Source organism: Pogona vitticeps, chromosome 3 (assembly GCF_051106095.1).
Source record: "Pogona vitticeps strain Pit_001003342236 chromosome 3, PviZW2.1, whole genome shotgun sequence".
NCBI classification, from domain to species: domain Eukaryota; kingdom Metazoa; phylum Chordata; class Lepidosauria; order Squamata; family Agamidae; genus Pogona; species Pogona vitticeps.
The window spans coordinates 116,168,796-116,193,915 of NC_135785.1; the positions used below are offsets into that span (position 1 = coordinate 116,168,796).

A 25,120-nucleotide genomic window follows, 5' to 3' on the forward strand; every position below is an offset into this window, starting at 1 on the left:
ACTGGAAAACTATCCAGTTCTGGGTATCACAGTTCAAGTTGATGTATTTATAGGCAATTTCATTCTCTGCTAGACAGTGTATATCTTTCTCTGTTCTTGGGTGGTTGTTACTCACTGATAGTCCACAGTCTGTAGGCAACAGACCTAATATCTGTGTGAGGAAGGGAAAGTTGTGTACATGTTGTTGTTTTTTATTACAAGCAGTATAATTCCATTACGGTATTTTAATTTTAACTGTGTTCCAGTTCACAGGCCATGTACTTTGTCCTGAAGAATGTGGTGAAAAATGTTTGGAAGGAACTCCTTTTTATTTTGTTTCTTGATAATACTAGAGCACAGTAGAAGACTGAGAGAATAGGACCAGTTTGGAAACTGAATGTGTATATGATATAAACACAGATGTGAGAAATTTGGCCTCTTGCCTAAAACATCTGTTAGACAACCATTTCTATCAGTTAGAAATTAAAGCAACAGGCAAGGCACCTAATTTTTTTTACTGAGGGGGTGGGCTGTATCATGAAGTCATGGGATGGAACACTTGTAAAATGGCATAATGATGGGGCTCTCAGTTTGACCTAATGGATTGCTGTTGCCAGTCTTCAAGCTATAGGAGACATTTTGTGTGTTTCTTGTTCACAGTTGAAAATGAGAGCAGGGGGAATGAGCGACCCTACAAAATGGAAAAAGCAGAAAAGATCACCAAGGAACTCTTGCCATGTAACCAAAGTCTCTTCAGAAACAGAACATTCTACTGTCAGTGGTACAGGTATGACAACTGCTTGATTGTTTGCTTGTTTTAGAAAACATACATACAGTGGTGCCTCGTTTAGTGATGTTAATTCATTCTGAAAAAATCGCTGCTAAGCGATTTCATCGCTAAGCGAAACGTGGTTTCCCATTGAAATGCATTGAAAACCGGATAATCCGTTCCAATAGGAACGAATTGCCATCCTTAAGCGAAAATCACCATAGGAAACATCGCTAAGCGAAAAGCGGTTCCCCAATTGAAATCCATTGAAATCTATTCAATGCATCTCAATGGGGAGAAAAAAAATACAACAATAAATTAAAAAAGAGTCAGAACAAAGTCAGATTTGGTTAACAAAGGGGTTTATTAAGTGCACTTTATGATTTTAAACATTTTAAACAGTAAACTTTAACTTTATAAATAACAGGAAAACATTTAAAAAACAGCAAACATGAGGCTGTTTAAACCATCATTAAGCAAAACAGGGGACCCAAAATTTAATCACTATGCAAAGCATGGTCCCAACCATCGCTAAGCGAAAATCACCCATAAGGACCATCGCTAAACGAAGCGCAAAAACGCTCCAAAAAGTTGTCGCTAAGCGATTTCATCGCTAAATGGAGCACCCGTTAAGCGAGGCACTACCTTTCTGCGTTCTGTAGCATAACTTATTAAAGCAAGAGAAAATACACAACAAAGAAATATTACATTAAAAATACATTCTTAACTTTTGGGAGAAAATAGCCATCTTCGCTTGATGCTGAAAAAATTACAGTGTTGACACCAAGTAGACCTTTCTGGGGAGAAAATTCTGTAAATGTTAAATGTTGAGTCACTGTGGGAAATACTCTGATTGTCCCTCCTTGGTCGATACAAGCCTTTTCCCAGATAGCAAGGGCAACTGGAGGAGAGGCTTAAGGAAAGGACAGGTTAGTATGTGAGCAAACATTTTTTCAAGTATTTGGCTCTAAAGGTGAGTAGGGTTTACATGAATGTAATAGTTGAATGGGAGTCAACATCCTGTATACCCAGTGTAGTGTAGTGGGTAGAGTACAACTCTAGAAACCTAGATTTGAGACCTAGCTTGGCCATGGGAACTCACTCGGTGAGCGGAAGGGAAGTCCACTCCTTAAAAACCTCATGTATCTTGAAAGAATACCTGTTTTACGCTGCTGCTATTTGGCTCAAAATCAATATAGTCAGAATGCTGGTTAACAGTAGTAATGATGGAACCAGTGTAAGAGATTGTCTTTGAGATATTTGGAACCCAAGCCACCAAGAACTTTGTAGCTCAAAACCAGCACCTTGACCTGCACCTGGAAGATACCAGGGATTTAAGGCAGCCCGGTGAAATCCATTCTGTGACATTTTATTAGCTGAAGTCATTGATTGAATGCAATGTAAGGTACATAAACTCACAGCAATTAGTATGTGGATAACATATTGCTACTGTTTTTTATTAACAGGTGGAGTTAGCTTCATTGATGTACCTTCTCCTGTCTCACCTGGAAGCTCAGAAAATGCATCCTCTATAGTCAGTCCTGCTACTGACAGTGGTTTTGAGATTTCCTCCCAGATTAGCTCAAAGGAAGATCTTACAGATTTGCCACTGGGCAGTCCTTTGGAAATCAGTGCAGCAGTGACTTTAACTGAGTCTAGAACCCGAGAGCAGCCAGAGTCTCAGGTATTACTTTACTGCAGAATCCAAAAGACCCACAAGCCAGTTATAAACATGGTGTGTAGCAATCAGTTTCAGTGTGGAGAGAACCTGCTCAGGGTTCCAGCTACCTAGATGTGCCTTTTTTTAGGATACTCCAGTCCATACCTCTCCCTACTTTTTAACCACTGAGCATGCTCAGTCATCATTAGGCCTCTCTCTCTCTCTCTCTGTTTGTGTGTGTGTGTGTGTGTGTGTGTGTCTTAGGGTTCTTTTATTTCTTAAATGGTATCTGTAATTCTGCAAATCATGGAATCCCCTAAGTGTGTTGCCTCTTTCCATTTCTGCATAGATGACAGTGATCTTTCAGCTATATCAATAATGGATCTATGTATTTGTCAAAAGCTCTGTAATTAGGCTGCTTTATTCTTCTTCTGTAAGTGCAGCAAATCCAAGACTGGAAGTAAAAGGATTCTGTTTTCTATATACTGTACCTTTGTTTGTTGTGGTAGTGAATGCTTTGAATTAAGAGAGTCTTAGTACCATAAGCTGAAAATTCACTAGTACACAAAATGCTGGTAGGGACCGTCAAACTTAATTCACTTAGGCCGCTTACCTCATAAGAGTGAGCTCTTTGAGGTATCTGTTCTGACAATGAATCTTTTGCTTGTTTCAGTCAAATGCTGATGCTGTAATGATAATTTATATTATCTTTCTATATTATTATCTTTATTGCTAAAGAGTGAATCTCCCCAGGAAGAAAAGACTCCATCTGCCTCAGTGGAGTCCATCCCAGAGGTTCTTGAGGAGTGCCCATCTATAGCTGAACACTCAGACTCTGCTTCCGTTCATGACATGGACTATGTCAATCCTCGGGGAGTACGATTTACTCAGAGCTCTCAAAAGGAAGGTGAGTACTTCAGGATAGTACTAGTGTCCTCTCTGTCAGTTCTTCTTGTTGTAAAGAAAGCCGTAAGTAACCAGGATTTGCCAGTGGGAAGAACATTATCTCTTGGGCTATAAAGAGGTTCACCAGAAGTGCTGTGGTTATAAACTTTCTGTTTATCCTTTCTTCCTCCATAGGAACAGCATTAGTTCCATATGGGTTGCCCTGTATCCGGGAATTACTCCGCTTCCTCATCTCCCTCACTAATCCACATGACCGCCACAATTCTGAAGTGATGATTCACATGGGGCTACAGCTGCTTACTGTTGCCTTGGAGTTGGCTTCTGTTGCAAACTTTCCATCTCTTCTGGGACTTGTGAAAGAAGAATTGTGTCGGTATCTCTTTCAAGTGAGTTTGAACTAATTAGATTTTTGATGAGTACGAATAGGTACTGTATTAGGTGGTATGTTTTGGAATGTAGCCATTTAGTTAAAGCACCATGGAGCAAACTTCTGTTTTTGTTTTGCTTTCTGAATGGGAGGAAAAAGAAAATATTTCCATTAACTTTCTTTCAACTTTAATTTCTCCTCAGTTATTGAGTGTGGAGCGTCTCAGTTTGTATTCAACTTCCCTTAGGGTTTGCTTCCTCCTTTTTGAGAGTATGAGAGAGCACCTGAAATTCCAACTGGAGGTGAGTCTTTTAAAATACAGCTATATAGTCTTTGACAGAGATAAGTTAAATACTTTGTAGCTTGGTTCATGTTTGCATACGGAATTCTATCTGAGGACTTAGGGGGGAACTGAGGGAAATTGAAAGTAACTTTGAGATTCTTGAGCTCCTTTCTTAAAATAGATGTATCTACGAAGGATGTTATCTATCTATCTATCTATCTATTTATTTATTTATTTATTTATTTATTAAATTTATACCCCGCCCTTCTAGACCATGTCTACTCGGGGCGGCTTACAACATAAAATATATCAATATAAAATATATATAATCATAAAAAATACAATTACTATATTAATTCAAAACAATTAATTTAAGAAAGGATTACCAAGATGGGGTAGGATAAGGAAAGAAGAAATTAAAAAAGACTTAGCTGACTGGAGGGAAGGCCTGCCTAAATAGCCAAGTTTTAAACTGCCTTTTAAAAACACCCAGCGAGGGTGCCAGCCGAATTTCTGTTGGGAAGGTGTTCCACAGCCGAGGGGCCACCGCTGAGAAGGCCTGGTTTCTAGTTTTTTCCTTCCGAGCCTCTCTCGGCGTCAGACCCCCTCAGCCACCCCTGATGGCTATGATGGGTGATTTGGGTAGATTTGGGTGGGAGAAGACGATCTGCCAAATATTGAGGTCCCAAACCGTTTAGGGCTTTATAAGTGATCATTAGCACTTTGAAGTCGACGCGGAAACGGATGGGCAACCAGTGCAAAGCAGCCAGAGTGGGGGAGATGTGTTGGTGTTTTCTCACCCCACTAAGTAGCCTGGCTGCCGCATTCTGGACCATCTGAAATTTCCGCATCAGCCTCAAAGGCAGCCCCACGTAGAGTGTGTTACAATGGTCTAATCTCGAGATTACGAGCGCATGTACTAGAGTAGTGAGGGCCCTCCGATCAAGATATGGACGCAGCTGGGCAATCCACCATAGATGAAAATAGGCGGAGCAGACCACGGACGCCACCTGGGTTTCCATGGTAAGCGCCGGGTCCAGATGTACCCCCAAGCTGCGAACCTCATTCTTTGCGGCAAGGGTCGTCCCCCCGAAAGAAAGGGAGTTACCTATACCGCTGACGAAAGAACCACCCGCCCTCAAGACCTCCGTCTTGTCCGGGTTCAGCCTCAACCCATTCGACTGCATCCATTCCAGTACAGTCTCCAGGCAGCGCTGGAGGGACAGAACGGCATCCACTGAGGTAGATGAAAAGGAGATGTAGAGCTACGTGTCATCAGCATACTGGTGACACGAGGCTCCACACCCCCTGATGACCCCCCCCCCCAGCGGCCTCATGTAGATGTTAAACAGCATTGGAGAGATGATCAACCCCTGTGGAACCCCGCAATTGAGGCTCCACGGGGTCGAAACCCTCTCTGTACTCTCTGGGGCCGGTCCTCCAAGAAGGAACGGAGCCAAGCTGATAATTTGGCTGATAATTTGGGGTTAGTTAATTCCATGGATAAATGGTGGCAAGATTAGGTCTGAAAAATGGGCATCTGGTCTAGGAGACTCTGGCTAGGGGGTAGAGCAGTAACCTACTCCATAGCGGTAGCCATAGGCCAGAACAGTGACAAATAGCCAAGATGTGCAGCTTGTTTCGGTGGTTACGAGCCTTTCAAGCTGTTGATTGTTTGTTGGATTGAGTTAAGGTAATTGGAAGAAATTTTGGTTGTTTAGTTTATCATCTTATTATCTCTGTGGGGGCTGCAAACAGTTTCATGGCTACTTTTACTAGAAAGTTGTCAACTGAGCAACAGTAGTGGCGCTGACCAAGTAGAAAGAAGCAGCAGCAGGAAAACAAGGTGGGAAGACTGCTTTCCCTATGTCTCAATATATTCCTTATTTCTTTTGTGTCCCTAGTTTTACAGAATATCTAAAATCCTTTTTAAAATATGCAGTAGTCAGCTGCTGCCAATTATGTCATTTCCCCAATGCTAGTGCCAGTTCAACAAAACAATTTGGGTCAATGTCTTTTTCTGTGTCAGTATATATTCACTTGAAATAATCTGCACTTTTGATATCTGATAATATTTACTTGCTGCAGTCATGTGTTAGCATTTTTGTGCTCTTACACATTACTCACAGTATTTTTCTTCTTATCCATAGGAGCTTGGGTGCTTTTTGTCTGCCTTGTGGGGGTGGAAGATAGCAACTGTTAATGTACAGTTATAAGACTTTTCTCTGATGCACATGCTAGATAGTTCCAATTGTGAAGCAGGATTAATTTGATTTCAATTATAATTTAAATAAAAAATTATTTTAAAGATTTAAATAATGATTTAAATCAATTTTATTTTTTTATAAAAAATATTGATTATTTACCCCCCCTGTATGTGAAGCCATATTTTAGCGTTGTTTCACATATATGTAATTATATGTATATTAAGATATATTTTATGTATATAAAATCATATACACATTTATTTTTAAAAAGGTAGTGATCAAGACAAAGACTCTCTCATATGGCATAAAAACAAGCCTTCTTTTGCATCCTATATATTGAACTAGGTTCTCTTTCCACCAGATGTATATAAAGAAGCTGATGGAGATAATCACTGTGGAAAACCCTAAGATGCCCTATGAGATGAAGGAAATGGCCCTGGAGGCCATAGTTCAGCTCTGGAGGATTCCTAGCTTTGTCACTGAGCTCTATATCAACTATGACTGTGATTATTACTGTGCTAACCTGTTTGAAGACCTCACCAAGCTGCTCTCCAAGGTCTTGAAAAATATTTGTAGTTTTCTTTCCTATAGAACTGTACATCTTTCCACTCAACAGAAAATAAGATATCATTACTCCTGAACAGTAAAGTAGCAACCATGTATTTAATTAGGGAATGGTCTGATGGGGACCAGGATGCTTGGTGAGGTATGATTGACTGGTATGTATTTCTCCTTTGGCTGCAAAATAGGTTTGGATTTGGGGAAATATAACAGGAGAAAGGATGCAGTACAGTGATCCCAATTACATCCTAAACTGCAGCTGATGTTAAAACTTTTAAAAATAGTGAGAGGTGTGATCATGGGTATCCTGTCATTTTAGCTTTAGCACAGGAGTGGATTCTTATTTTTCATTAACATATGTGTTTGCAAAACTAATTGTGATAAATATAAGAAATATATAATGGGTGTATATAAGTATGTAATTAAGAATAAGAGGTGACTTCCTCCAGGGAGCTGCAATTGATTGTTGCTTTCTACCATATATAGTTGGCTGTGGACATCTCTTCTTCACAATGTAAATGCATTATTCTCAGCTGAGAACATTTGAGTTGTGAAGGAGAGATACCCACAGGGCACCACAATCAACTGCAGAATATAAATCAGCTTTGAAGTGTCAGTGTAATGGTTAGAACATTAGACTGAAATTTAGGAGATCTATGTTCTAGCCTGTCTAGTGACAACTTCTTGACTTACCTTGTAAGGATGGTGTGAGCATAAAATTGGGGCAGGGGGAAATGTGCATCAACTTGAGCTCATTGGAGGAAAGGCAAGGTTATACACATAATTAACTAATAAATAAATCAAGTTGGGATAAATATTTACATTCTGTCCAGAAATGTATGATATGAAGAAAAGGGAACCAAGGTTATTTGAGGAACAGGATAGTTTATGGAGGCTTGCATGGTTTTGTGGCATTTCAAACTGGATAGGTTCTGTATATAGTTTTTTAGCTTAAATGGAGATAAAATGTAATGCTTAGATGTGCTTGATTCCTCCAGAATGCCTTTCCTGTTTCTGGACAACTCTACACTACTCACCTGCTGTCCCTTGAAGCGTTGCTGACAGTGATAGACAGAACTGAAGCACAGTGTCAAGCCAAAGTGCTTAGCAACATCTACCAGCAGGAGAAAGAAGCACTAAAGCTAAACTCAGAAGTTGCCTGTATCAGAGAAACAAGCCACAGTGAGCACCTTATGTTTGATGTCTTTATCTTGACTGAATTCTAGACAAGGCAGCCATTCTGTTCTGTAAATGCCTATTCTAAGCATTGATGTTTGTGACGAAAGCCCACGTCACTCCTGTCACTCATAGCTGGAGCTCATTTGCATGAGCCTATGGGAGGAGTGGAGGGGCGGGATCATTTAGTCAGTGAGTTAGAGAAGGGGAGTGCGAAGTGTAAAGGAGAGAGGTTGAAGAGCAAAGAGAGATAGATAATCAGAAATAGAAATAACTGATATTAATAACAATAAGCTGGTTAAAGTGAATAAATGAAGCAAATAGTGATTGAGTGTGTAACAAAATACTGTATACGAGGTTTCAAAGATTTTGATTCTATAAGAACATCTGCGATTCAGATTCAACCTAATATCTTTGAATAAACAAGTTCGGGTGGCAGCAAGTGTCTGATTAAAGTCTTTTACAGTGTGGATAGGAGAAATCCACTGGTGGCAGTGAGGGAAAGAGAGAATATTGGTGAACCCTTGGTTTGGGGGGAAAAAGCAGGGGACACTGGGTGAATGTCACAAGTGGTGGCAAGCGGTGGGACACGAATAGAATCCAGTAAAGCCAAAGTAAAAGGGATTTTTTTCTGAGTCAAAGGTGCCTATTAATCAGAGAGAGTTCTGTCGTGAAGAAGTGGGTGACTCGCTAGAGCTTTTGTGGAAAAGCTTAGTAGCGGGGCTCTTGAACACAGCTCTTGGGCGGGACTAAGATAGGAAATGACTCTGAGGGGAAAATTCTGTTTTAGGTTTGCCTCAAGATTTGGAAGGTCAGTGGGCTAGCTTTGGATCCAAGGCTCTGAGAAGTGAGCGCTGGTGGACAAAAACGGAAGCCAGGGTCAGAAATAGGTTTGAGGTGACAGGAACAAGCAGAGGCTTGGAAAAAAAATCTGAAAGAGTTTTGTGTCTGGAGGCAAGACGATAGAGTGTCTCAAACCAAAGAACAGTGTGGCTGGCGGGGTGCCAGAAGAAACAGTGTAGCAATCCTTAGCTGCCGAGGGAGAGCTACAGAGTAACTCAGAAAGGAAAACGTATTTTAAACAGAGGCTCGATTATCTCTCTGCAAAATAAACCAGCTTATCCAAATAAATACACACACATATGCCTCCTAAGAGAAGTAAAAAGATAGTAATTGAGGTAACTGATCCTCAGGATTTACCTCATGAAGTGGAGGGAAATGGACTCCCTGTGGAAATATCTGTAGAACAGGAGGAGACTCATGAGGATGCCTCAGGGAGAGATAATGTTTTAATTTCCCAGAAGTTTGAAAAATGGAATTGGAACAAGAATTCAAACTAGGAGCTGAGGAACTGCAATTAAAAGAGAGAGAGAAATGGCAATGGAAAAAGAAAAAGAAAATAGACAAATATAAGACAAAAAGAGATGGACTTTCAATTACAAATGAGATAATTAGAACTGGCATCTCAATACAACAATAATAACAGTAATGCTGAGGGAAATTTCTCAAAAATAGACCTAAAGAAATTTCCCCAATATAGAAAAGTTGACTGCCCAGAATCCTTTGAGCGAGCTTGCTGGGACTTTAATGTGTGAGAGAAAGAAAGAATGATTGTGCTAAGATCTCAAATAAGTGGAGATTTAGCTGACCTCTATTCACAAATGCCCCTAGATCAAGCCAGAGACTTTGAGGCTTATAGAAAAATGGTTTATTCGAGGTATTGAATCAATGCAGAACACCTGCGACGAAAATTTCACACCCTGACCAAAAAGCCTGATGAATCGTATTCCCAATTAGGGACAAAATTAGTAGAATGTTGGAGAAATGGATGAGGTAGGAGAATTTCACGTCTCTAGAACAAATGAAAAATGTAATAGGGCTGGATCATTTTATTCTGTTCTACCTGGTGATTTGAGATATTTAGTGAGAGACAAAAAGCCTAAAAATATACAGGAGGCCAGTGAAACTGCTGATTCTATAAATGAGATAAGGAATCCCAGATTATCTGAGGTAGAAATTGGCACGAAAGTGTGGGATGACAGGAGGAGAGGACCTAGAGATTACCTCAGAAATAATCAAGTTACTGGAAGCCATTTTAAACGCAAGCCTTCAGAGCTGAGCCACCAGAAACATAATAACTTTGAAGGAAAGGGTGACAAGTCCCTGTATTTAGAACCCAGAACCAATAAAACATGTTATGGGTGTAGGTAGAAATACATTCTTTGGCTCAGTGCCAGACCACCAAGAATAGGGATGTTGGTCAGCAAAAAGGAGGGGGAAATTCCAGTCTGCCAAAGAAAGTATACTGTGTAGAACAGAATGGAGCTAAGGGAGCCATTGAATTGGTTGCCATAACAACCCCAGTGACAGAAGCCAGAGAGCCAAGAGGAGCCTCCTATGGCTAGGGTCCAATGCTATTTGATAAAATGTGGCCAAGGTCTTCTACGCAGTTCAGGTGATGATATATATGTTAATAATAACAAATATCTTGCTCTAAAAGATTTCCGCTCACAAGTTACAGTGTGTCATCCAGAGATAACCCCTAATAAAAATATGCTGGAACATGAAACAATTTCTATTAAAGGGGCTGAAATAATGAAATTACCATTGGCAAAAATTTAAAATGTGGACAGGAGATTGGACAGTGGCCATATTTGAGCAAATTCCTGCCCCATGTTTAATAGGCCTAGATTTATTGGAGCATGTACAGAGTGTTTTTGTAACAACTTGCTCACAGGGAAGGTCAATTGAAGACACAGAAGAAAACATTTGGAATTCTGAAATAATAGAAGGGAATGAAACAGCTGAGGAATCCTAGTAATCTTGTCTTTCATAAAAGAACAAAAAGAAGACCCTACCTTAAGTGAATGCTTTAGACAATGCTCTTCTAAGGAAGAGCCCCTGACCCCTGAAAACCCTGAAAGATACTGTGTGAAGGAAGACCTACTGTAGAGAGAGGTTCTAGTGAATCCTATGAGGGGATGGGAGAGCATTCTCAGACAACTGGTAGTAACCTTCAAATACAGAGAAGGGATTTTAGAAAAGGGACATAAAGATGCATTTGCGGCTCATTTAGGAATCTCATATACCAAGCAAAGGATTGCTCAAAACTTTTACTGGCCTGGGATGGGGAAGCAGGTCAAGTTATATTTTCAAAGCTGTGACACATGTCAAAGGCAGGGTACTGGGAATGACAAGACCAAGGCTAAGCTGTGCCCATTACCAGTCATCTCAACCTCATTTCAGCGAATAGGTCTAGACATAGTGGGACCCCTACCTAAAGTTACTAGGCGGGGAAATAGATTCATTTTGTCCATAATTGATTATGCCACAAGATACCTGGAAGCTGTTTTTTTGCAGAATATTGAAACAGAGACAGTGGCAGATGCACAATTAAATTATATGTGACGCATGGGCTTCGCTTCACAGATAGATACCGATTTGGGGACCTCATTTACATCCAAATTAATGAAAAGGTTGTGGCAAGTCTGTGGCATCATTCACATCACATCATCCCCTTATCATCCCCAGACTAATGGATTGTTTGAGAAATTTAATGGGAACCTGATGTGAATGATTCGAACATATACCGCTGAAAATCCAAATGATTGGGACCATAAATTGCAACCATTATTGTATGCTCTTAGATCTGTACCCCAGGAAAATACAGGATTTAGTCCTTTTGAACTATTATTTGGAAGGAAAGCCCGGCAAAACTGGGAGGAACATAGAGGGGAGGATCCTGAGTCAGTGGTCCAATATTTAGATGCACTGATAAGAACCATCAAGGAAGGCAAAAACACTGGTATGACAAGAGGGCCAGGGAAAGAGCATTTAATCCTGGAGACTAAGTGCTAATGTTGAAACCTATTAAAGGAAACAAACTCCAATTAGCTTGGGCAGGTCCATTTAGAGTGGTCTCTAAAATGAGTGACGTGAATTATGTAATTCAGGAGGAGGGAGAAAGCAGAAGGGTTGTGCAGGAAAACATGATTAAACCATATTATAGAAAAGAAAATTATGTTTGGTATGCCATCAAAGAAACGCCCAAGGAAAAACCTGAATTATGATACTGAGAAGGAAGGGGTGAACCCCAGTATAACCCTGAAGATGTTAAAATTAGCCCTACTCTAGCCTCAGAGTGACAAGATGAAGCAAAAGCCTTGCTGCAGAAATAAAAGCATGTCTTTTCTAGTAAGCCTTGTGTAGCCAAGGATGTAGGGCATAAAACAGAGACTTGGGGAGAGCACAGAATTCACCTAGAGACAGTATTACAAAGACTACATGAAGCTGGGGTGACAGTCAAAGCTAGTAAAAGCCAACTGTGTAGTTCTGAATTAAAATACTTAGGCCATGTAGTAGGGGGAGGTATAATCAAACCCCTTGAATCTAAAATAGAGGCTATCAACAATTGGCCCAGGCCGACATCCAAGGAAAAAAAAGATCTTTCCTAGGGTTGGCCGACTATTATCGTCGCTTTGTACCCAATTTTAGCGAGATAGCTGCCCCTTTATCTGATTTAACACCCAAAAGAAAGGCTGAGAAGATCCAATGGACAGTCGACCGCGAGGAGGCCGTTAGCAAGTTGAAGATGGCGTTGACTACCGGTCCTATCTTGAAAGCTCCAGACTTCCAGAGAGAGTTCGCAGTCTTCACAGATGCGTCCAACATTGGGTTGGGAGCCATGCTGAGCCAGGCAGATGACGACGGAAACCATCATCTTGTAACCTACCTCAGCAAGAAACTGCAGGCGGGTGAGAGGCATTTGTCCACGACTGAGCAGGAGTGCCTAGCCATCGTTTGGGCATTGCAGAAACTGAAGCCATACATATGGGACTGACATTTTGTACTTTGCACTTATCATTCCCTACTTCTGTGGCTGAGAACTATCTGGGCCAATAACAACAAACTGCTGAGATGGGCCCTGCTTTTGCAGGACTTTTATTTTGGGATTCGGAACGTGAAGGGAACCCATAATGTGGTGGCTGACGCATTATCTCGGAGACCAGAGGACTGATGGATGGGGGGAGAAGGAAAATTTAAAATGTAGTGGTATATAAACTGTTCTGTTTATGCATAAGATTAAGATCTAATTAAAAGTGTAATGTCATGTTAAATTAATGGTAAGTAGTGATAAATGTAACAGTAATGTGATTTGTTTTAGTGTAATTGTAATTAATGCAAATATTTATAATTGTAATGACTGGGTTAAATGTTTAAATTAATACGTTTAATTTGCTCTAAGTAGTAATCGATAATAGCACATATGCATAGATACTGTATAAGAAAAAATATTGTGTAAAAGAATAACTTGTAATAGTGTTGTGAAAATGTTTGAAATAAAGTGCTCACTGCTTACTGCGTTGTTCATGAGGGTAAACTATAAGGTTTCCCCCATGAAACAAACTTTTCCTAGGGGGTAGGTATGTGACGAATGCCCAGGTCACTCCTGTCACTCATAGCTGGAGCTCATTTGAATGAGCCTATGAGAGTAGGGGAGGGGCGGGATCATTCAGTCAGTTAGTGAGTTAGAGAAGGGGAGTGCAAGGTATAAAGGAGAGAGGTTGAAGCATAAAGAGAGATAGATAGAGAAATAAAAAGAACTGATATTAATAACGATAAGCTGGTTAAAGTGAATAAATGAAGCAAATGGTGATTCATCATAGGCATCCTTCAGTCTCGAGAGACTATGGTAACATGCTTTAAATCAAGGAGTGTTCTCTTCAGAGCATGAAGCCTGGGTAAGGTAATATGGAGGATAGGCTGTTACCCAAACACCAGATCCCCCCTCTCCACGTTGCTGAAATGGTCCAATGGAAAGGCAAGAGCCAATACAACTGGTCCCAGCAATGTCGCAGGAGTTGGCAGAACGACACGAACTGCCTTCGGGACTCCAGCTCCGGATTTTGTCGGTGATTGAGTGTGTAACAAAATATAAGAGGTTTCAGTGATTTTGATTCTATAAGAACATCTGCGATTCAGATTCAACCTAATATCTTGTAATAAACAAGTTCTGGTGGCAGCAAGTGTCTGATTAAAGTCTTTTACGGTGTGGATAGGAGAAATCCACTGGTGGCAGTGAAGGAAAGAGAGAACGTCACTAGAGTGAACCCTTGGTTTAGGGGAAACAAGCAGAGGACACTGGGTGAACATCACATGTTATTATACCTTCTTAATTTGGTTGGTTGCCTTTGGTGAGATTTTTTACAATAAGGTTTCAGTCTGTGATTTTGAGTTTTATACTTTCTCATGATTTTGATATGGTGTATAGTTATTCTCACTTTTTTGAATAAAAATTTCTTGCTGTGAAAACAGTTATTCCTTACTTTGGAGTATTAGCTGTCTAGAGTGGCTTCCAACCTTGGGTATCCCATATGTTCTTGGACTGCAATTCCCAGAAGCCTTCACCACTAGCTATGCTGGTTAGGGTCTCTGGTAGTTGCAATCCAAGAACATCTGGGCTACTCAAGGTTGGGAACTACTGGTCTAGAGGATAACATGGTGACCACAAACCTGCTTTTCTTTGATGGCTCAGTTTCTTCTGTTTTCCCTGTAGTTGCTGAGGGGCTGCTGACAGAAAGCAAGTCTTCCACTACTGGATTGACAGAGACATGTCCACCCACTACTGTCTGCTTAGTGGCCAACCACCTGAAGCAGCAAGATAGTATGGAAGTGGGGAATGATGCAGGTAGATCTGACTTTTGATTATTATTTATGTTCAGTAGACACCTCAAATGTGTGGTAGTGGTTCTTTTGTTTTTGCCTCTATAGGTGTAGTATAGTAGTCTCTGGATCAGTGAAATATGTGATGATTTGTACATTGTTTGAGTACAGTCATTTGTTGATGGTTTTGAATAAGACTTGTAAATGTTTCTAAGAGACGTGGTGGCGCTGCGGGTTAAACTGCAGAAGCCTCTGTGCTGCAAGGTCAGAAGACCAGCTGTTGTAAGATTGAATCCACGCGATGGAGTGAGCTCCGGTCGCTTGTCCCAGCTCCTGCCAACCTAGCAGTTCGAAAGCATGCAAATGTGAGTAGATAAATAGGTACCACTACAGCGTGTCTAGTCACGCTGGCCACATGACCATGGAAACTGTCTTTGGACAAACGCTGGCTGTACAGCTTGGAAACGGGGATGAGCAGCATGCCCTAGAGTCAGACACGACTGGACTAAATGTCAAGGGGAACCTTTACCTTTACCTAAATGTCTCTAAATCACTTCACATGTTACAATAGTATGTAATAAAATACATTTGATACTGCCTTTGATCCCATAATGGGTAAGAAAGCTATATGCCTTACCTTCTCCAAGTTATGGCTCTGCTGTAAACAAAGTGAAAAAAGTTAGTTGGCACATTAACCTCTATATACGTTCTGTGCATGCTAACCTTGCACATCATGTGATACAAGAGGTCCTTTACTGTGTTCCTCTATCTCCTGCTGTGGGTGAAGTAGCCTTTTATTTATTTATATTTGTGTTCAGAATTGAGAATGCAAAAGTTGTACCAAAGGATTCACTGTGAAAACATTTTGCTTTTGTTTTTAGCAGAAAAGAACATCCCAAAGAAGCCAACTCGCTTTTCCTGCCTTCTACCCACAACACAAGAATTGATAATGATTAAGAATAAAAAAAAGGTATGGTGTGTTGGTTCTAACACATCTTAGTAAGTAGGCACTCTACATACAGTAGTGGCTCTCAGGTTTACACTAAAAAAAAAACAAAGTTTGTGAAAAGATCAGGTAGACTGAAATTCTCTATGCCAAAGCAAGGAGTGACTTTATTCAGTGTGTGGAAGCACAGTAAGATAAAGAGCCAGGTATATCTGAGGAGGTAGAGAGTAGGCATGGGATTTGGAGAATTTGTGGACTACAGTCCCCAGAAGTCTGCAGGAATTCCCCCAAAGTCCTGACATATATTTTTAAGTTCTTAAAGCTAATGAAATTGGACTCTAGCAGCCATTGTGGAGAAGACATATAAATGGGTAGGCTGGGCTAAGTCTGTGAGAGTTGCAAGGGACCCATAATCCCTTGTAACTCTCACAGAGCTTAGCCCTACCCTCTCCCCCCTGTTTTCTCCATAGAACAAAAATGGCTGCCAGAGTCTAAATTCATTAGCTTAAGAACTTGAAAACGCCTGCCAGAATTTCATGCTACATTCATATATTGCCAGGTGACCCGCAAGTTAATATGTACAAGAGCTATCCTTATGCACAGATTCTCAAGATTTAGCCAAAACCTTTTCCTCCAGAAAGTAATTCAAGAAATGTAAGAGCTTTAGTAATATGTCCACTCACAGTGCTTCTTGGATTTGTCCTACTCCACTGCATATTTGACCCCATGATTTAATAAGGCAGTTAATTCTTTGTGATTTGCTCCTTCAGGAAAATTTCAGTGTTTCAGATTATTCCAGCAGGAACAGCTTTAAAAAACAAACAAACCTCTACCAGTTTATTCTAAATGAACACCTTTCTCTTAGCTCCGTGCGAATGGTCATCTTTTCACAGATCTCTCTCTTTGTGTCTCTAGTTCAAACCTGATTAGCTCTAGAGTATGTTGGGGTTTTTTGTTTAATGCTCTACACTAATCTTGGAACCTCCTTAATGAGCTGTTCCTTTGGGGATTTGGGCAAGCTTAACTGCTTGGTTAGGTCTAGTTACCTTCTTCTGTCTCCACATTATCCCATCCCATTATACCCATTTTTGTAGTTCAATTTCAGTTACCTTTCTGCTGAATTTGAACAAGTGGAAGAAAGTGAAATTGGTGCAGGAATTATATATATACTATATATAGTATAATTTGGACTTTATTCCTACACCAATAATTAGAACATTGAACATATTTTTTTCCTTTTCTGGAGGTCTCAGTTATATGATGTGCTCTTAAAAATTCCAGTGAACAGACATACATATGAGTGACACTTAGGAGAATGCTTGACTTCCACAAAACATTTTTATTCTACTTGAAGAGATTATATATGCAGCTGCATGATGTCTTGTGCTTTAGCTTTTGAACGCTTATAGCTAGTAATGGAAAATTCATGTTGTCATGGCTGAAGTACTTCTCTAAGTTTTTATAGGTGAAACAAAGGAGGATGCTCTGCTGTACATGTCCATAGGAACAGGTGTCACAATCACCAAAGTGTTGCTTCCTGCTAGTGATGGGCAGCAACTGAGAACTGACATTTATTCTGAAGCTTTAGCAAAGTTCAATAAGTGTTTATATTGGATCGCTAGTCACACAGAACCTTTTAGTTAACCCTCTCTTGGGTAACTCCTTATGACATTATCCACTTATATTTATTATTCTGGAGCTCTAGAAGCCCAAGTCTGACAAGTATGAAGAATGGTTAAAATATAAACCCTGTACTTATTTAACAATGTGCTACATCTTCTGGAAGAACATACAGATGAATGTGTTATTTTTCTCCTCTGCTTTCTAGGCTTCATGGTATATGTCATCCAATAGCTTGCTCCCTGCATATTTTTTTTAAAATAGTTCACATGTACTATATCTACTTATATACAGTCATGTGAAAAAAAATTTGCTCTTTGAATTCGATGGTTTTACATATCAGGACATAATAAAAATCAGCTGGTCCTTAGCAGGTCTGAAAATTAGACAAATACAATCTCAGATGAACAACAACAGATGACATATTACATTGTGTAATGATTTATTTTACAAAAATAAAGCCAAAATGCCCAGTTTCTGTTTCAAAACCTCCATTGAGAGAAAGTCAGGTCACTCCTTTGTAAACTCTTCATATCTAAAATGCTTCTCCTGATGTTCAACTAAAACGTGCCCTCCTTCAATTTGAAATGCATGAGATCAACACTTCCCACTTAGTTATTAGAAAATAATGCCTTGCCATGTTCTTTGTGATGTATTTAAAGAATACTATCATATCTTCTCAGTTTTCTTTTTTCTATGCTAAGCAAACCAAGTTCTTTCTCACTCTTCTTTTAGGTGTTTTTCATACTGTTGGCTGACTTTGTTGCCCTCCTCTGAGCCTTCTTCGGTTTATTGCCATTCTTCTCATAGAGTACAGTGCCCAGATGAATTCTGACTGTCACAGAAATGTGCTTTTTGTGAATTGGGAAGATTTGTTCTGTTAGTGTAATATCCTCAATTTTTGCAGCTGCATCAAACTGCTGACTTGTGTTTAGATTATGATCAACTACAACTCAATTGCATGAACTCTTCATGCTGCTGCAGAAATTAAAATAGCTTGAGCTGCCACGAGTGTGCCTCCTGTAGCCAGCTACTCCCAGAGGGTGGACTTGGAGCTGCGTGGTTGGCTGCCTGACCTGACAATTAATCCTACACGAAGTTTTCTGTAGATCCACCCCAGCTTTCTTTTGGGAATGGATTGAGTGGTGCCAGGGATGACACACTCCAAAACGAAGCATACGAGTTTCCAATGGCAATAGTAGCTTGGCGTTTCATTTCATTCTGGGCAGGTACATTTCCTCGAAGTGACCTGAAATGAACCATGAAACAGCCCAACTTGCGTCTTTTATTTATTTATTTTGCTTTATAGTTCTTTTTGTGCCCATGGGCCAGATAGGCGGGGTATAAATAAATAAACAAACAAACAAACAAACAAACAAATCTCTATCCTTGAGTCTTTTTTCTGTGTTCATGATAGGTAGATTATTGCACTAATCTACTGTTAGGATAATCTCAGAGAGGCAGGATGTCTTAGTTACTTATATTTATTTGCCTTTTTTTTTAAAGCTCTTGATAAGTGGCTCAGAGCTGTTCAATCAAAAGCCAAAGAAAGGGATACAGTTTCTTCAAGAGAAGAATCTGCTGTCTACTCCCATGGATAATAATGAAGTTGCAAAATGGCTGCGGGAAAATCCTAGACTGGACAAGAAAATGATTGGGGAATTTGTAAGTGACCGGAAGAATGTAGACTTGCTTGAAAGTTTTGTCAGGTGAGTAGAACATGTAAGGTCTTATACTGGGTTTTGTTATAAACAGTGACACAATTTGAAGAGTTCTGGCACAGGAAAATAGATTTGACTGTTTCTGCTTATAGAATCATGGGATTGGATGGAATGTTGAAGGTTCTCTAATCCAGCTCCATTCAGTGCAGAATTTACAGTACAAGTTATGGCTATCAGACATTTAAGTGTGTTGACTCTACTTAGATACTTCCAGCAAAAAAGAGCTCGCCAACTCCAAATGAGACATTTGGTATGGTTCAGCAGCCAGCTATGGAACTAATAGAAGAATAATTTGGTGCACATTGTGCTGTCTTACCAACAAGGATGTCAATGATGATGCTGGCAAATGTTTTTCTGAAATCAAGAGAGACAATGTTCATGGCATTGGTCTGGCATTGTTTATTTCTGATAACTCTATTCTATTTTACAGTAATTAATTTTTTTCAAATTGTTCACAGAATGATCACTTAATATTGCTTTTCAGGCAGGAATCCTATCTTGGCTTGAAATGACAGTGAATAGTGTTTTTTCTTTGTTGCAGTAATTCCAAGCAACTTCAGCTTGCCTACTTTCTACAAGCCTTATTTCTCTACATTGCTTCTGTAGTCCGTAACATAAAATTACTTCAGTGTTGTTGTAAAACACAAACATCTTTCAGTTACGAAGAAAACAGTAAGCATCTGAAGATGCTGGCCATAGAGACTGGCAAAACTTTAGGAAGAAAAACCTTAAGAACACAGCCAAAGAGCCCCGGAAAACCCACAACAACCAACTAATGCTTTTTACTTCACACAATTTTATTCTTAAGAATGGTGTATTCTAGAGATATATTATCTGCCTTTATAGACAGCCCAGAAAACCCACAACAACCATCGGATCCTGGCCGTGAAAGCCTTCGAGAATACATTAAAAAGCATTACTTTGTCTCTAAGCATACTTTAGACATACAGAACAACATTTCTAAAAAGAGCTTATTCAGCTGAGCCAATCAAAGAATCTAAAGAGGAAATTCATCCATAAATATTGTTCTTTGATGCAATGAAGCCTGGATGCTTCAGTGAGCTGCCTCTTGCCTAGATTGTTGGAAGGCTATTCTCAATAGTATTTGTACCCTATGTGTTTTATTTTTAACCAAAATATTACTCATACATGGTCTGTAGAAAGCTAGGATACCTGTTTCCATAGAAAACTTCACATACCTGGCAGGGTCAGTCAAATCTTGGCACAGATATATGTTTTTCTGTTCTATTACGTTTAGTTTTTCTGTGGCTGCTCCTGTGGATCACAAATACAGTATGTGGCTAGGTCAGCGAATGGCTAAACCAGGGGGTGGCTATACCTGCTAATGACTGCAATTCATAATAGCAACAATAGATGGCATTGTTGTATAACATCGTTTTTAAAAATATATGCCCTATCCACAGAAGCACAACAGCACCTTAAACTGAACATCCATTTCACTGTTCTTTTCATTTTACATTATTGATTATACTTTCTTGCGAAAATGGGCACACAGTGAATGAGATCCTCCTGCCATGCTGTCTGTGTTCCCAGACTTGGCTAAGCAACAGCAAATTATTTTCAAAACAACTATATCTTAATATAAATGATTGTTTCAAGAAAGACTTTTGCTTTACTTTCATTTTTATGTATGTTAAAAATACTTCTTTCCTGCACTTTTCTTAATCATTTAAAATACCTTGAACTGACAAGGTTTCAAACCTTGACATGAGAAAATGTAATCAAAGACAAACAGTTTCCTAGTTGTTTAGGTATTGTTGCATGCCCATGATACATTTGATGCTTGAAAAATTCGATTTGTTGAAAAATTCTGGCTTCAGTGCTCCATTATACTAACCAAACTGTCAAATCTACTTTCTCTAGTCTTCTAGAAATACTTTTATTAAAGTCTGACCTTTAAAATGCTTTTGCATTCTATATTGCATGGAATTATGCAAATGAGCAACCACAGACAAGCCTATTTGTAAGGCAACCTGGTTAAAATAAAATAAAAAAACCTATGCTATATACTGACTTAGACCAAAGGTTTTGACAAGAGCTGCACAGATTGGCTGAGCATAACAGCATGAATCAAGCATTCTACAGTGCATAATGATGGGTGTAGTTCAGTTAAAGGATTTTAGCCCAGTGCTTTGCATGCTGGAGGTCCCATGTTCAGTCCATAGCATCTCCATGTCGGGCAAGAAAAGAATCCAACCAGAAATCCTGAAGATCCACAGCCACAATAGTGTGGCAGTACTGGGCTAGATGGAACAGTGGCCTGACATAGTAAAAGGCAACTTCCTATGTTCTTGACTTAATGACATTATTCATAATGGACAGTACTCTCAAAGAAGGAAGCAGAACACCAAAGCCTTGACAAACCCATTTTTTTTTCCATAATCTTTCTGGAGGTGAACAAATACAAATGTTATAGAATGTATACCTTTAGCTATTTTAAGCAGTTGTCATGATTTTGCCTCTTTTGTTTTAGGACATTCAGTTTCCATGGCTTACGATTAGATGAAGCCCTGCGACTCTATCTTGAAGCATTCCGGCTGCCAGGAGAGGCCCCTGTGATCCACAGGCTGTTGGAAGTCTTTACAGAACATTGGCGTGTATGTTTCGCAATTGTCATGTAGCTCTCCTTAATTTTTGGCTGTTCACCTCTGACTGGGCTGGTATCAACCAATACATAACTCTAGGTTTACCTCATTTCAGAAGCAGTTAGTCGATGTGGAAATAAATGTCTGGTTTAAGGGCATATTAGTTCCAAATCATAGTGTTATGAGCAAAAGTAGTGTGTATGGGAAAGTTCCACTATATTGCAGTTCGACAGAAGATGACAAAATTGAAAATAAGATAGTGAAAGGCATATTGTTAAGAGTAGCATGAACGTGAATTAGGTACTATATTTGGATGGATTATAATGGGTTTTGCATTGTCTTTTTACTTTTCAGAAATCAAATGGATCTCCATTTGCTAACAGCGATGCTTGTTTTGCTCTGGCCTATGCAGTTATCATGCTGAATACTGACCAGCATAATCATAATGTTCGCAAACAAAATGTACCCATGACTTTAGAGGTGAGATCTGACTTCTTTATATAGCCCCCTACCTTTATGTCTGTACAATAGCCTCCCTGAAGTATGCGTTTCCATTGTTACATCTCAGTCTTCTTTCTGTAATTTCTGTTTGACTTGTAGTATCATAAAATTTAGAGGTAAAATAGCCCTTCAACGCATTTCCATTAGGGTACATTGTCATTGCATTTCAAAATAAAATGGCCAGCAGCATGTGATAATAATTGTTATTGATCTTTTGAGGAGACCATGCAGAATTGAGTTTAAATACTTTTGACGATGCAATACTCAACTTTTGCTCATTGTTACAGGAATTCCGAAAAAACTTGAAAGGTGTAAATGGAGGCAAAGACTTTGAACAGGACATGTTGGAGGATATGTACCATGCCATCAAGTAAGTAAAATTATCAGAGAGCCTTCTAACAGTCTTTAACCCTTCTCCCAAGCTATTCTGAGATTTGTTGCAAACTGATCACTCACAATTCATTAAGTTGTTTTTAGAGTCTACCATAATATGGTGTTGCAGAATATTACAAAGATAACACTTAATGTTTCTGCTGTTGTCTCTCGTAGAAATGAAGAGATTGTGATGCCAGATGAGCAGACAGGCCTAGTAAAGGAAAACTATGTATGGAGTGTGCTATTGCATCGCGGGGCCACTGATGAAGGAATCTTTCTGCATGTCCCACCTGGAAGCTATGACCATGACCTTTTTGCCATGATCTGGGGCCCCACTGTTGCTGCCTTGTCCTATGTTTTTGACAAGAGCCTGGATGAAACAATAATCCAGAAGGCTATCTCTGGTTTCAGGTAACACCCATTCAAATTAGCCAGCAGATTTATATATGTCGCCTAAGCTTGTTGTCTAGGGAAGATTTTCTGATACTTTTTAGCAAATGAGATTTTCTGATACTTTTTATGCAGTCTTTGAGCCTAATGAAAACATATCAATGGATACCCTGTTTCCCCAAAAATAAGACCTAACCTGAAAATAATAATAATAATAATATAATTTATTGTCATTGTAAGTATATACATATATACACAGTATACCATACAACGAAATTCACAGACACCCAGAGACCAGACACATGCACACACATAACATTCCCCAAACACTCCCCACCCACTAGAAGTCCCCCACTAAAAATACAAACATCTACACCACAGGCCAAGTAACACAGTCCAACTAATTATTCACTACTGATTTGATTTTTGATTTTTTTTATTTTTCAGGATGCTGATAATATAAGCCCTATCCCAAAAATAAGCCCCAGTTAAGTGAACCCCGCCCTCCATCATTGTGCAGCAGTCAGAAGATGACATGACTGTATTTGGATAAATATAGATTTTTATACATAAAAAAAATAAAACATCCCCTGAAAATAAGCCCTAATGCATTTTTGGAGCAAAAATTATTATAAGACTCTCTTATTCTGGGGGAAACACAGTAGGTGTTTTTTTTTTTTTTTTTTTAAACCATACCAGGACAGAGAGAGGCTTTCTCCAAGATCTAATCTAAGTCAACAACTGGTGAAATTTCACCGTTCTGATTAAACATGCACACAGTACACATTTTATCACCTATAGGTTGGAAGATAGATTTGAATGACCAACTCTTATGGGGGAAAGAAGGTACAGAAAATTTACTGTGCAGTTCATCTAGTATCTCTCTGGCTTTTTTCCAGAAAATGTGCCATGATTTCTGCCCATTATGGCCTCAGTGATGTTTTTGATAACCTCATAATTTCTCTCTGCAAGTTCACAGCCCTCAGCAGTGAGGTGAGTCTTGAAATGGAGTTATGTTGAGTTCAACCTCTGATCTATATTAACCAAGTTAAATGCTAACCTTGGCACTTGTATAACATTGTGTCATGGTTAATGCTGAAAAGGCAAGGGGAGAGGATTGGAGTAGTGGAATAGTAGAGGGGGGGTAAAGGGGGAGTTACAGTCCTATCCTACAGTCCACCTCTAGTCCCTTTAACCTTGTTCAGGAAGCTGGGAATGTTACATCTGAATTTACATTAAGCTAGTAGAGTACATTAAGTTAGTAGAACATTAGCTACATCACTAAACTACTTAGCCTTTGACTGGCAATAAAAAATATAAGTTGAATACAGTGAAAGGTTTTATATTTTTAAATGATGTGAAACATGAATCTGTAATGTCTTATCTACTTGTTAGATCCAGTACATGCCATATTGGGGAGGGAGAATGTAAACTGGAGGCAAATGGAGGTCTGTTAAATGAAATCATATCATCTGCTAGTAGATCCCTCTCTTTGGTCAGACTAATAAGCAAGCCTGATGTTGAAGTTACTGTAATCATCAGGCAGTACATTATGACCCACTGAGGATTATTGGAGGTTTCCTTGATAATTTGCCTGATCTTGTGTGGCCAGAGTTTGTTGATGATGAACATTTTCAGGTCTCTGCCAAAAGTCTCTCAGGTCCTAGATTAAGGATCTCGAATCCTGACACTATCACAGTTGTTTCACATATGTGCTAACATTGGGTGACCAGTCATCATGTGAATGAACCATGTTGTTGTTTAGTTGTTTAGTCGTGTTTGACTCTTTGTGACCCCATGGACCAGAGCACGCCACACCCTCCTGTCTTTCACTGTCCAGCCATCTTGTTCTCTGTCGTCCCCTTCTCCTCTTGCCCTCACACTTTCCCAACATCAGGGTCTTTTCCAGGGAGTCTTCTCTTCTCATGAGATAGCCACAGTCTTGGAGCCTCAGCTTCAGGATCTGTCCTTCCAGTGAGCACTCAGGGTTGATTTCCTTTAGAATGGATAGGTTTGTTTTCTTTGCAGTCCATGGGACTCTCAAGAGTCTCCTCCAGCACCACAATTCAAAAGCATCAATTCTTCAGTGGTCAGCTTTCTTTATGGTCCAGCTCTCACTTCCATACATCACTACTGGAAAAACCATAGCTTTGACTATACGGACTTTTGTTGGCAATGTGATGTCTCTGCTTTTTAAGATGCTGCTGAGGTTTGTCATTGCTTTCCTCTCAAGAAGCAGGTGTCTTTTAATTTCGGGGCTGCTGTCCCCATCTGCAGTGATCATGGAGCCCAAGAAAGTGAAGTCTGTCACTGCCTCCATATCTTCCAAATCTATTTGCCAGGAGGTGATGGGAGCAGTGGCCATGATCTTAGTTTTTTTGATGTTGAGC

General features: G+C 39.6%; 1 protein-coding gene across 5 annotated transcripts in view; it reads left to right on the forward strand.

Annotated features, from left to right (window-relative positions):
• Nucleotides 1–25,120, forward strand: part of GBF1 (golgi brefeldin A resistant guanine nucleotide exchange factor 1) — a 128,637-nt gene that overhangs the window by 71,875 nt on the left and 31,642 nt on the right. For 3 of the 5 annotated variants that reach the window (XM_078391146.1, XM_020791157.3, XM_020791159.3), the window contains 15 exons: nucleotides 640–766; nucleotides 2,215–2,432; nucleotides 3,147–3,315; nucleotides 3,489–3,700; nucleotides 3,885–3,983; nucleotides 6,533–6,727; nucleotides 7,731–7,914; nucleotides 14,465–14,596; nucleotides 15,453–15,541; nucleotides 18,644–18,846; nucleotides 21,353–21,476; nucleotides 21,819–21,944; nucleotides 22,253–22,335; nucleotides 22,515–22,751; nucleotides 23,630–23,723. In XM_078391146.1, the coding sequence (XP_078247272.1) occupies nucleotides 640–766; nucleotides 2,215–2,432; nucleotides 3,147–3,315; nucleotides 3,489–3,700; nucleotides 3,885–3,983; nucleotides 6,533–6,727; nucleotides 7,731–7,914; nucleotides 14,465–14,596; nucleotides 15,453–15,541; nucleotides 18,644–18,846; nucleotides 21,353–21,476; nucleotides 21,819–21,944; nucleotides 22,253–22,335; nucleotides 22,515–22,751; nucleotides 23,630–23,723 (2,292 nt within the window). The remainder of the gene's footprint in view (nucleotides 1–639; nucleotides 767–2,214; nucleotides 2,433–3,146; nucleotides 3,316–3,488; nucleotides 3,701–3,884; nucleotides 3,984–6,532; nucleotides 6,728–7,730; nucleotides 7,915–14,464; nucleotides 14,597–15,452; nucleotides 15,542–18,643; nucleotides 18,847–21,352; nucleotides 21,477–21,818; nucleotides 21,945–22,252; nucleotides 22,336–22,514; nucleotides 22,752–23,629; nucleotides 23,724–25,120) is intronic. The other 2 variants (XM_078391145.1, XM_020791158.3) reach the window with 1 other exon arrangement.